This window comes from Triturus cristatus, chromosome 8 (genome assembly GCF_964204655.1).
Source record: "Triturus cristatus chromosome 8, aTriCri1.1, whole genome shotgun sequence".
Lineage (NCBI taxonomy): Eukaryota > Metazoa > Chordata > Amphibia > Caudata > Salamandridae > Triturus > Triturus cristatus.
This window is the reverse complement of record NC_140591.1, coordinates 773195480-773208822: the sequence shown is the minus strand read 5'-3', so window position 1 is coordinate 773208822 and position 13343 is coordinate 773195480. Positions and strand designations below refer to the sequence as shown.

Genomic DNA, 13343 nt, shown 5'->3' with positions numbered 1-13343 from the left:
AAGCAAGCTATTGCCCAGAGTCGCAGAGTGTGAACCCATGAATTGAGTATGCACTGGAGCGAGAATTATCGAGTCCATGGACAATTTATGGACTCAAGACCCAGCCGAGCCGGGAATTGAACCCTGGTCCCGGGCTGACCTCTGCTTCCAGGTCTGCCTACTCTAACCAGTGAGCCACACTTCTCCACAGGATACATGTCTAGGCACATTCTGCTCCTAGCTATAAAGCAAGTTACAAAAACTATTTTTTGTTGTTAGCATTAGGAAACGATTTGCCGCCATCATGTGAGTCTTTCTCGCTCGTCCATTCGCAGAATGTTTTTTTATTTTAAAAAAAATGTGAACATTTATTTTCAAAGTTGGGTATGTGTAATGGCAAATGGTAGCAGGGCTATACAGTAAGGAGGTGTAGCAAGCTAGCCTATTTGTATTCCTCATTGCGAGTTAGCGCATTACCAATGTCTATCTTCTGCTTCTTTTTGTTCCTAACATGTCAATTCTTCCGTTTTCTTTAGAACAATTTTATTGTATTGCAACATTTATATAGCACTGAAAGCACATAGTATTTCTTTGATCTTTTAGTACATTAAAACCAGCCCATCATTTAAAAAAAATGTAGTAATAAAAGCGAAGCTTTTAAATACAGAAGACACAAATAATTGTCATAATGTGGAAGGTTCTCATAAAATTAAAGGATGCCTCCATGCACAAATCCCTTAAAATTGTATTTTGCTAATGTCAGTATGGTTTTACGTTGTCATGTTTTCCTTATAAGCGTAATGTACTGCATTTCTGTGAGATTTCTCAACTTGTTTTATTTTTCAGGTCAGTTGCAATTTTGAACCACACCTGAGAGGAAACGTTTATGTCCAATATCAAACGTAAGCACAATAACCTTAGTTTATATTTAAAATGTTACTCTGACAGCATTTCATTGATATTTCCTGATGCAAAGATCGTTCATAAGTCACCTGGCCTAATATAATGCTAAAACAAATGCCACTGCTATTTGTGCATTTTGCTAATATATAGTATCTTTTTAGAAACTGCTCAAAGTACGTTCTTTGTATGTGAATAAATTGCCCTGTATGCATTAGGATTAATGCTTATGCAGAATCAGAATTGCAAGTTGCGTGATAATTCTCACACTTTTCCCCAGGTAATTTCTGACAGGTCATACCTGCTAAAATTTATCAGGTATAAAGGCCCGTAAAACAGCGTAACATTCAATATTCTGAGTGATAATTACTGTATATGCATGTTACACCTCATTTTTCAAGTTGGAAAACATGCAATAGGCGGTATTTAGCGCACCCACCTTACCCCGAGGTGATGGTGTTTGCCAAGTGTGGTAAATACCCAACCCTGATCAGCCCAACTTGTAATGAGGGCCCACATGTCCATTTTACAAACGTTTCAGAGTATGTTTAACTTTTAGTATCCTAAATTCTCCATGACTTTGTCTGCAGAATAGCACATTGCTTGTTTTTAGTATGGATTTAGAGTATATATATATATATATATATATATATATATATATATATATATATATATATATTCACTGAAAAAACCATAGGTTTCACACATGTTATAGTTAGCTGGACATTTTACTGATAAAAAACCAATGAAATTCCCCCGTTATAGTTACTGTAGGCAACTATAACTCACGCGACCGCAATCCTCTGCTGATGCTAATACTGTATTTAGACACTTATTTGCCCATGTCTTCTTCCATTAAATTTTAGCTATACATATATTACAAATATTTTTTTTTCATAAAGACACATATGTCATCAGCAGAGGATTACGGTCGCGTGAGTTATAGTTGCCTACAGTAACTATAACGGGGGAATTTCATTGGTTTTTTATCAGTAAAATGTCCAGCTAACTATAACATGTGTGAAACCTATGGTTTTTTCAGTGAATTTGTACGGTTTTTTAAATGCTAAGTTACTTTACGCCATTTGTGGCGTGCGCGCCCACTTAACGCAGTTCGTTCCATGCGCGCACGGTGCGCTTCGCGCACCGTGCGCGCACAGTGAGCACGCTTTGCGCTTCGCGCACCGCGTGCCCACATTACGCTAGATGGGCCATGAACGCACGATGCGCTTCGCGCACCGTGCGCACATGGAGGACATATGATGAGCAAACTCTTAAATCTGCTTTTCATTTATTTTTTTTTATTTTTTTTACCGTACGCTTACCGTAAGCTTACGGTACGCGTACCCCGTGATTTGTTTTTAAAATCAATAAATGTTTTTTTTGTACTTTTCTGTCCTTCTTTGACCCCCTTACAAATGTTAGGGGGTCTGTAACTCTCCTCATTGCCCCCTTTCCTTGTTTTCTCTGTTTTTTTTCTGAGTGAAACACACAAAATGGCGGCCGCCGCTTCCTGGTTTCGGCCGATTCGAATGTTTACTAAGATCTATGGGCCAATCAGAATCTCCTTCGCGCACGCCATGTTTCTTCCGTACGCTTACCGTAAGCTTACCGTACGCGTACCCCGTGATTTTTTTTAAAAATCAATAAATGTTTGTTTTGTACTTTACAGTCCTTCTTTGACCCCCTCACAAATGTAAGGGGGTCTGTAACTCTCCTCATTGCCCCATTTTCTTGTTTTCACTCTTTTTTTTTCAGAGTGAAACACAGAAAATGGCGGCCGCCGCTTCCTGGTTTCGGCCGATTCGAATGTTTACTAAGATCTAAGAGCCAATCAGAATCGCGCTCGCGCACGCCACCGTACGCTTACCGTAAGCGTACGGTAAGCGTACCGTAAGCGGGCTCAGATATATATATTGATTTAAAGGCTATTTTCTCAGAATCTACTGAACAGATTTACACCAAACCTACAAAAGGCACTTCCTTGACCTAGGGACTACCTCTCTGCCAAATTTTGAGTAATTCTGTTCAGCCGTTCGGGCTGTAGCTCGTTCTAAAGGTCCTATGGAAAAATGCATGGGAAAAACGCGTTTTGGGACCCCCCTTTTATCTCAGCCCCCGCTTGACGGATCCCCCCGAGACTTTCAGGGTAGGAGCGGAGCGTAGCGCCCCACCTATTTTGAGAAATTCGCGAGGATTCGTCGACCGGCGCCAAAGTTATTCAAAATAGAATGTTGAGGTTTTCCTATGGAAACGTGGTCCTAACTATAACTACCTACTGGCGACCGCCAGTAGGTAATATATATATATAATGTTTGTTTTGTACTTTACAGTCCTTCTTTGACCCCCTCACAAATGTAAGGGGGTCTGTAACTCTCCTCATTGCCCCATTTTCTTGTTTTCACTCTTTTTTTTTCAGAGTGAAACACAGAAAATGGCGGCCGCCGCTTCCTGGTTTCGGCCGATTCGAATGTTTACTAAGATCTAAGAGCCAATCAGAATCGCGCTCGCGCACGCCACCGTACGCTTACCGTAAGCGTACGGTAAGCGTACCGTAAGCGGGCTCAGATATATATATTGATTTAAAGGCTATTTTCTCAGAATCTACTGAACAGATTTACACCAAACCTACAAAAGGCACTTCCTTGACCTAGGGACTACCTCTCTGCCAAATTTTGAGTAATTCTGTTCAGCCGTTCGGGCTGTAGCTCGTTCTAAAGGTCCTATGGAAAAATGCATGGGAAAAACGCGTTTTGGGACCCCCCTTTTATCTCAGCCCCCGCTTGACGGATCCCCCCGAGACTTTCAGGGTAGGAGCGGAGCGTAGCGCCCCACCTATTTTGAGAAATTCGCGAGGATTCGTCGACCGGCGCCAAAGTTATTCAAAATAGAATGTTGAGGTTTTCCTATGGAAACGTGGTCCTAACTATAACTACCTACTGGCGACCGCCAGTAGGTAATATATATATATATATATATATATATATATCAAGAAGTGGTAAATAATAATTCTGGATCACCAATCCCGGACAACACGGTAGTAAACTTATCTGATATGGAGCTATCTAAAGCAGAGTCCCAGCTTCTATCTTTGGGTTTATCCTACTGTCCTCGCAACAGCTTTAATTACATACAAACAAGAATTGACGTTTTTAAATTCATTCGAAAATTAAAACTACAGAAATACTTTAAGCTCAACAAAGTGCAAGAACAAGCAACCAGTATTTCTTTAACACAACAACCAATAAAAAAATTTCAAGCAGCAGATGTTGGTATTTTGAAAACTATACTTGCCTTATCTACAGATGATGTAAACAATATAAACACTACTCAGGAAAATCTAACTTCCATGGGCATAACTAGCAACCTACCATGTAACAGCCATTTTAAACCTCCTTCAACATTTATACCACTTATGCCTAAAGACGCTATTGACACTTTCAATGATATAGTAGTAGAGGAATTGAAAACACTACAAATCATGTCATCTCGCAAACAAAGGAGATACAAATATATGGAAGCACAATATGCGAAACTTATGAAGAAATTAAGAAGCAATTCTAATTTAATCATTAACAAGGCAGACAAAGGAGGCAATATTGTGATCTGGCCACGTACACTTTACATGGAAGAAGCAAAAAGACATTTGGAAGATACTTTATGTTACAGAAAAAGCTCAGCTATGGATGTGAGGAACTTAAAGGAAAATGTGTTTAAAGAATTAAATCAGTGGAAAAGAGATGTGGCCTTTTAACCAAACAAGAATTGGGTTACCTCAAAAATGAATTTCCAATCACACCGACTCTTTATTTTATCCCTAAAATTCATAAGCAGGTGGTGCCGGTTCCAGGGCGACCGATTATTTCGGCTCAAAGAAGCCTTTTGGAACCCATATCGAAATATGTAGATTATGTTTTGCACGAATCAGTGGAGAATTTACCCTCTTTTATAAAAGAAACAGGACATTTTTTATCGAAATTAAAGGAAGTAAAATGGGAAAATGATTATGTGTTAGTAGTCATGGACATATGTACCCTATATACCAGTATTCATCATACTGATGGATTGAATGCGGTTAAACATTTTTTGGATAAACGTAGCATTGATTATTGCAAACACAATGTTATGATCTTACGTATGATACAAATATGTTTAGAGAACAATTACTTCCTATTTAATAAGGAGATCTATCAGCAACAGAGAGGAGTTGCCATGGGGGCTTGTTTTTCCCCATCTTATGCCTGCCTCCATGTTGGATGGTGGGAGGAACAAGTCCTCAGAGGCACCCACAAAACAATTTTTGACACTAATGTGATTGAATTTTGGCGGTTTATCGATGACATTTGTATGATATGGAAGGGTACGGAGGATTCTGTAACCTCCTTCATCAATGTATTAAACCAGAACAATCTGAACCTACAATTCACTGCTGATATTAGTCTATGTTCTGTCCAATTTTTGGACGTGGAGATCTACATCAGGGATAACGAAATTCAGACCAGGCTACATAGAAAATTAACAGCAGGGAACTCAATCCTCCATGCCAGTAGTGCTCACCCTGGTCACCTTATAAAAAGTATACCTTACGGTGAATTCCTCCGCATGCGTAGAATCTGTAGCTCTGATGAGGATCTGAAAATATGTCAGGATGAGGCCCAATTGAGATTTTTAGCTCGAGGCTATCACTTAAAAGAGCTAATTCAGTCTAAAGATAAGGCGAACGTCCGTACTAGAGAAGAATGTTTGAACACAACTGCTATTTCTAAAAATAAAAAAAAGAGTCAAACTAATACGGATGAGGATTCACCGATTAACCAAGGTGGAGTAAGACTTATCACAACTTACAATGTAGAAGAAAAGAAAATAAGGGGTATTATTACAAAACACTGGCCATTGTTGAAAACTGATATAACTTTAGCTCCCTTAATTCCAAACAATCCTCTCATTACCTTTAGAAGAGCGCCCTCAATGAGAGATGCACTAGTCAAATCTAACCCTGAGGTAACTACTTCCACCAATTGGTTATCCAACAAATCAGGGTTTCACAAATGTATCTCATGCAGGGCTTGTAAGTTTGGCATTAATACCACTGAATACATTAGTATCTTTGAGAAAAATCCCATTAAAATTCAAAGTCTCTTTACTTGCCGCACGGATTATGCAGTATACGTGTTGGAATGCACCTGTAAAATGAAATATGTGGGCAGTACGAAGTTACAGGTGTTTAACCGTATCTTGCAACATTTAAGAGCGATAGTCAATTCCGATGAGGCCTATCCGGTAGCTCGCCATTTTAAATTAGTACACAATAAAAATTTAAATGACCTATGCTATTATGTAATTGACTCCGTGAAAAAGAATATAAGAGGCGGTAACAGAGAGAAACAACTTAGGCAACTTGAATCTAAATACATTCTTCTCTTGGATACTAGAATTCCGAAAGGATTAAACACAGGAGAGGATTTACATAATTTTTTATAATTTGTTATAAGAATATATATATATATATATATATATCTCCATCCATCCATCCATCCATCCATCCATCCATCCATCCATCCATCCATCCATCCATCCATCCATCCATCCATCCATCCATCCCTCCCTCCCTCCCTCCCTCCCTCCCTCCCTCCCTCCCTTCCATAGGAAATCCGCAACATTCTATTTTGAATAACTTTGGCGCCGGTCGACGAATCCTCGCGAATTTCTCAAAATAGGTGGGGCGCTACGCTCCGCTCCTACCCTGAAAGTCTCGGGGGGATTCGTCAAGCGGGGGCTGAGATAAAAGGGGGGTCCCAAAACGCGTTTTTCCCATGCATTTTTCCATAGGACCTTTAGACAGGGCTACAGCCCGAACGGCTGAACAGAATTACTAGAAATTTGGCAGAGAGGTAGTCCTCAGGTCAAGGAAGTGCCTTTTGTAGGTTTGGTGTAAATCTGTTCAGTAGATTCTGAGAAAATAGCCTTTAAATCAATATATATATCTGAGCCAGCTTACGGTACGCTTACCGTAAGCTTACCGTACGCGTACGGTGGCGTGCGCGAGCGCGATTCTGATTGGCTGTTACATCTAAGTAAACATTCGAATCGGTCGAAACCAGGAAGCGGCGGCCGCCATTTTCTCTCTCGCACTCTGAGGGGGGGGCTGTAAACAAAGGCAAAAAACATATAAAGGGGCTGTTTAGACAGCGCCCATGCACATAGCCATGTTAGTTGAGTCCTCAAAGATCCCCCAAGGCCAAAAACGGTAAATTTTTATTTTTTGAAAATTTCGCCGATTACGCTTACCGTACGCGTACGGTGCGCTTACGCTAAAAATTTTAATTAAAAAAAAAAAACACTCTCTGTGCATGGCATATTATTGTCATCACTTACAAATTAAATTTAACAGATTACCTATCACAAGGAAGCGCATAATATGTCCTCCATGTGCGCACGGTGCGTAACGTGGGCACGTGGTGCGCGTAGCGCACTGCGTGCCCACCTTGCGTGTACGGCACTAACTGCGTAAAGTGGGCGCGCGGTGCGCGAAGCGCACCGCGTGCTCACTGTGCACGCACGGTGCGCGAAGCGCACCGTGCGCGCACGGAACGAACTGCGTTAAGTGGGCGTGCACGCCACGAATGGCGTAAAGTAACTTAGCATTTAAAAAACCGTACAAATTCACTGAAAAAACCATAGGTTTCACACACGTTATAGTTAGGAATTAGCATTTTAAAAACCTTGCAAATTCACTGAAAAAACCATAGGTTTCAGACATGTTATAGTTAGCGGAAATTTTACTGATAAAAAACCAATGAAATTCCCCCGTTATAGTTAGTGCAGGCAACTATAACTCACGCGACTGCAATCTTCTGCTGATGACATATGTGTCTTTATGAAAAAAAAATATTTGTAATATATGTATAGCTAAAAATTTATGGAAGAAGACATGGGCAAATAAGTGTCTAAATACAGTATTAGCATCAGCAGAGGATTGCGGTCGCGTGAGTTATAGTTGCCTGCACTAACTATAACGGGGGAATTTCATTGGTTTTTTTATCAGTAAAATTTCCGCTAACTATAACATGTCTGAAACCTATGGTTTTTTCAGTGAATATATATATATATATATATATATATATATATATATATATATATATATATAGTACAATAATCCTGAAGGAGTTAGTAGCAGCATAAATACATGGATGAGTGAGTTCAGGGTAGATGCATGGCTGCCCAGATGGATGGAATTAATTAACTTGGATGGATGGATGTATGAATAAATGAGTAAGTGGGTGGACATAATCCAGGACGGGGGACAACAGTAGTTTGTTGAGACAGGCGCGCTTATGTGGTAAGCTGGGGCATTTTCTTAGGGAGGGGCAGTGTTAAGAGTATAACAGCAGTGGGTATTGTTCATGGACATTTTGTGCTGTGTAATGTGTACAAGGCCTGGATTGATGTGTGATATCCTGGAGTGGCTTGGTAAAGCCCGGGGTGGCGTATGATAGCATGGGGTGACTTGTGTTGCTGTGGGGTGGCTTCTGATGACATGCAGCAGCTTGTAATGACCTGGGGAAGTGTGCGATGGCTGTGTGAGATTGGCACTATGTGAATAGCAGGGGTTGGGTGAGGGAAATAGCTGTGTGACTGCATGGGGACAGTATGTCAGTGTGTGGGATGCAGGGCAGTAGATTGTAGTCATATACTGTTTTATCTGCATGAATGAAGAGTGGAACTCTCCATTGGTAACCAATGGTGTTGCTTAACGCTTTTGGTACCTGTGGTTTCTTTTTGCTTGTCACCTCAAGCTCTGGCTCAGATGCATGTCTCCCTTTCTGGTTTTACTCCTCCTCTGGACGAGATGACCTTTTAGGAAACAGGTCTGGCCTGGGGTGTTTAAACTGGTGGTGCAGTGTGGTATCAGCCAAGCACCTCTTCCTTGTTTTCAAGTGTAGTAGTGGATTTTAACTTCCTTGTGTCTTTCAACTGCACTCTGTACCAGCCTCACTAAGAGTCTCACTACTTGTAAGACTCAGCTTCCATATCCACTGTGTTAAGCAACAAGGACTACCTTTACAAGATGATGCATTAGTGCACCTCCATTGCAGTTCATGGACGCTATCATGTTAATGCATTCAAAAGGAACACATGCTTCGTAATGATCTGCAATGGTTCTAGCTATTTCATGGTGAGGGGTCAATTTCTTAAAAGAATGCACTCCAGTATTACTACTTCTCTAGAATGCTGCACCACTGCACTAATAGGTGAAACAACAAGTCTGTTAAGGGAACATTATGTCCCTCTCGTTCTGTTTCATATAAGCTGTGAAGACTATAACCATACAGATTTCAAAAGTGACCCTGTGAACTCTCCTGTAAAGTTTTAGTAAAACATTTCTCTGATAGAAATAATCACTGAATTCCTTACCACTGGCAAACTCTTCCTATCCCTGGGATCCCAAAACACCTTTACAAAGAGAAACTCCGGTCCTAAATATCCTTTTATATATTTGCTTTTAGGTAGGTAATATTATCTACATATTTTTTTGCTTTGAAAATAATCCAAATGCACTTCAAAAGCAAAAATACAACTGAAGAAATTTCTTTGAACAAGCTAGTTGCCACTCTTTAAATGTTCACCTGTGTTATGTGGACTTTCGTTCAGCCATTGATGCGATACAGCAAAATATCCTGTGGTTCAAGTTGCAAAGCAGGGGGATTTCTCCTCTCCTTTTAAGAGCCATTCGGTTGATGTACACAGATACATGGACAAGTGTAAGTCTGGGAAAAGGTCCAGTGGTTTCAAAAAAGATACTGACAAGTAATGGCCTAAAGCAGGGATGTGTATTGGCCCTGTTTCTTTTTAATTTGTATCTTGCAGAGATGACAACAGCTCTAAATAGCATAAATTCTCATTCCTCCATGGTGGCTGGATTTAGAGCTTCACATATGACGTACGCAGACGATGTCATCTTGATTAGTTATTCCAAGGTTGGCCTACAACGCCTGATTAACTTAACCACCCAGTACGCTGTAAAACATGGGCTGAGTCAATCTTAATAAAACAAAAACAAAGCTACTGATAAGGAGAAGATCCCCACCACCCACATTCTACCTAGAAGGGTCAGCTGTGGAATCTGTGGCGGAATACAAATATTTGGAGGTGATTTACGATTCAAGAGGTGCTTTTGTGAAACAGCACTGCAATACAGGGAGAAACAACACACTAAATGCCGCTTTTAACAGCTTACGGTTTTGTTTAAAAGGCCTGTCTCTCTAGCCACTACTGCAAGTCATGGCTTCTAAACATGTTCCTTCTCTCACATATGGAGTCGAGGCCTTGAGAGGAAGAGCGGATAAAACACCTGATAATGCTATAGCAGGGTCATACTGATGCCTGTTTAATCTTCCTCTCCAGGCCTCTCCTGCTCAAATTTGCCTCGAGTTCAGCCTCAGGAGTCAGAGAATAAGCAGCTTGGATTCTTATTTGAAATGTTGTTATAAGCTAAAAAACGACCCAAGACCTAACTTAAGTTCTATTGTGTGGAAAGCCATAAGTGATCCAAGAAACATTCAGGCATATGATTGCCTAAACCTAGCCTTAACCACCTTCAAAGCAGAGAATCTTTGAGCTTTAACCCTTTCACAACCAACTTTTAACAGTTATAAATTAATCTGGGGAAAAAGATCTCGTCCCTTATGGGAAGATGCAGCAGGACCCTATGGGAATCTGTGCTTAGTTTTGTGGACAGTGTCCTCAGGGTTAGAGATGCAAGGCTTGTAAGAATGTTAAATCAAGGTCTCTTCGTCTGTAATCATTTCATCATACTGCAGTGAACATTTCAAACCTGACAGCTAATGGATATTGTCATAGCATTTGCACAAGAAGAATGTCTTAAGTACGATTGATGGGCCTTAGATGTGATGCACACCAAAAGGTCATGACACTCCCTATCTCTGTATCTCATGTATTTGGTACATGTTTAAGTGTGAGTCTGAAACCGTAAAGGCAGTGAGCCTGGCGGATAAGATGTTTCATGAATTCCATTTCAAGGGCTGCATTACACAAAGTGCTCCAGGGAAGCAGCAGGCATGTGCGCCCAATTTCTGTGCCCCGTGGAAATTTGATAATGCAGACAGGACTGCAGACAGTCTCTTCTGTAATATGCACATTTAGCAATGGCCATTCCCAATGGGGGATTTGCAGTGCAAATGAGTGAATCCTTTCCTTTTGCTCCTTCTTAATATTACAGATGTGGACCCAGAGAGACCATCAAGGAGACTTGAAACGAATAGATGGCGCATAGTCAGTTCCTCGAATTCTCCTGAGAGCGCCTTTTCAGAGGGGGAAACCAGGCTCCAGGGATCTGCCAGGCATCCCTCTGCAGGCAGATGCCGTAATTAACTGTACCCACCTGCAGGGGTGGTTGGCAATCCTCCATAAATTTAAGACTTGGTCTCATACTGCAGTGAAAAACAGATTAGTGGCTTCAAACAACTGGTATCCCTTTCACTAATTTTCTATCCTCAGTGGAGACGTGAGTTTACGCCTGTGCTGAGGACAGCGCTTTGTTTCAAAGTGCACTGTCCCAGCCTGCACCCAGCGTACCCAGTTAAAGATATGCCTTGGTGCAGAGAGGGCATAGCGTGCCCTATGTTTTTTTTACAGCCCCTGGTCTTTTTATGATGAGAAGGCCATGAAATATTTCAATATACTTGGACCTGTATTGAAGCCACCGAGACTGACATTACATTAATGATATAACAATATGGCTACATTTGGGAGTAGCCAACAATATTTTACAAATAGGTTTCATTTAAAACTTAGGAGATGAACCATTATTGCTTTGTTATTACCTGTTGGATCTGTATATTTGTGGTTGTGTTGATTTATAAGTCAGGTTTTTGTTGTTTAATGCGTTCTAAGTTTGCTGGGTGTGGTATGAGGTTTACACAGTTGGTTCTTTCCATTGAGGGTTCAAAAGGATATAATCCAACTCAACTTTGTGTTTAAAAATATTATCACATTATGCTACAGTTTTACAGATCCTTTGTTTTCCATGTGTTTGTAAGTTGCATTATGTTTTAATGTAAATAGTTATTTGTACTGGACATCATTTACTTGTACTTGATATCATCTTATTAATTGTGACGGAAGTGGGGGCTGCATGTAAATAGAACACCTAGTTCCTCACTATGGGCTCATTTCACAACACTATCTGGCACCTTACTTGAAGTTCTGTGATTACAAAAGGGTAGCTGTGAGTGTAAAATTCCATTCCTTATTCTGAATTACTAATGGTGGGATTTAACTCTCTCAAATGTGATCTGCTTATAGAGAAATTCTGCCATCTTGGTGACATTTTTCTCTTCGCATATATGTTCGTATTAATGGGTTTGCGCTGGATCCCCTAGCTCCCCTAAATAAATGTTTATGAACATTCACAACATTACAGGTTTAGGGGTCCTCTCTGCATATAGTATACCAAATGTAGGCCACTCAAAATGTACTCTTGTCATGGGTTGGGCCAAAATTGATGATAGGTAGGTGAGGAGTTTCAAAATGGGGATAGTGTCTACAAGACCACTTGCATATATTGTCAGTTCGAGGCATATGGGCTGCAGATTGTACACTGTGCATAGATCGCCATCTGGTGTTGGGCCCGGATGTTTGCAGTTTGTTTTTGTTCTTTGGACAGTCTTTGGAAGTCACGAGTTTGGTGACTCCTCCTTCGGTCCGTACTGCACATGGGCTTCGGCTCCATCCTCAGATTGTTTTTTTCCGCCATCGGGCTCGGATGTGATACTTCGTGCTCCGGCTTCGAACTTCTACGGTTCCAGCCTCGACGGAAAATCCTCGTTCATCGAGTTTCTTCATCTATCTTCATCTCTCGAAGAGGCACTTTTCTCGATTCCACACATCGGCGCCGGTCTTCGGGCCCTCCTCGACTCCGGTCCCGGCCGATGGAAAGGACTCCGTTCAAAAAGTGCCCAAAATGTGGGTCTAAATTTCCCCACACCGACCTCCACCAGGTGTGTAACCTTTGCCTCTCTCCAGAACACGAGGCTAGAGACTGCCCCGCCTGTAAGTCTTTTCGATCAAAAAAGACCATCCGGGATCGAAGAGCTCGACGCGCCATAGCGCACTCATCGACCGCGGCTCCACCGGACATCTCCGGAGACGACACCGGAGCTTCGGGGCAACACCACACCGAGCAGGAGGAAGACATCGTCAGCGCTTCCGAGGCCGACGACTCCGACCTGGAGGACATCACACCGGCGCAGAGGGTCGTGAGTACTCTACCCCCTCCCACCCCCGCGCCCAAACCCAAAGAGACTCAGGTTACACCTTCGCCTTCGGGCCTGGGGAAAACCAAACACGCAGCTTCTATCACCCCACCTTCGGGCCCGGTGTCGAAGCCTCACAAGTCTCACGGCAGCTCGTGCTCGAGCCAGCCGACTCCTGGTGCCGATAAA

The 13343-nt window shown here is 41.6% G+C and overlaps 1 protein-coding gene across 1 annotated transcript in view; it reads left to right on the top strand.

The window, feature by feature from the left end:
• The window catches only part of ZRSR2 (zinc finger CCCH-type, RNA binding motif and serine/arginine rich 2), a 162492-nt gene that overhangs the window by 121512 nt on the left and 27637 nt on the right, over positions 1-13343 (top strand). Inside the window, exon 9 of the mRNA XM_085622211.1 lies at positions 826-881. Coding sequence (XP_085478337.1) covers positions 826-881 — 56 coding nt within the window. The remainder of the gene's footprint in view (positions 1-825; positions 882-13343) is intronic.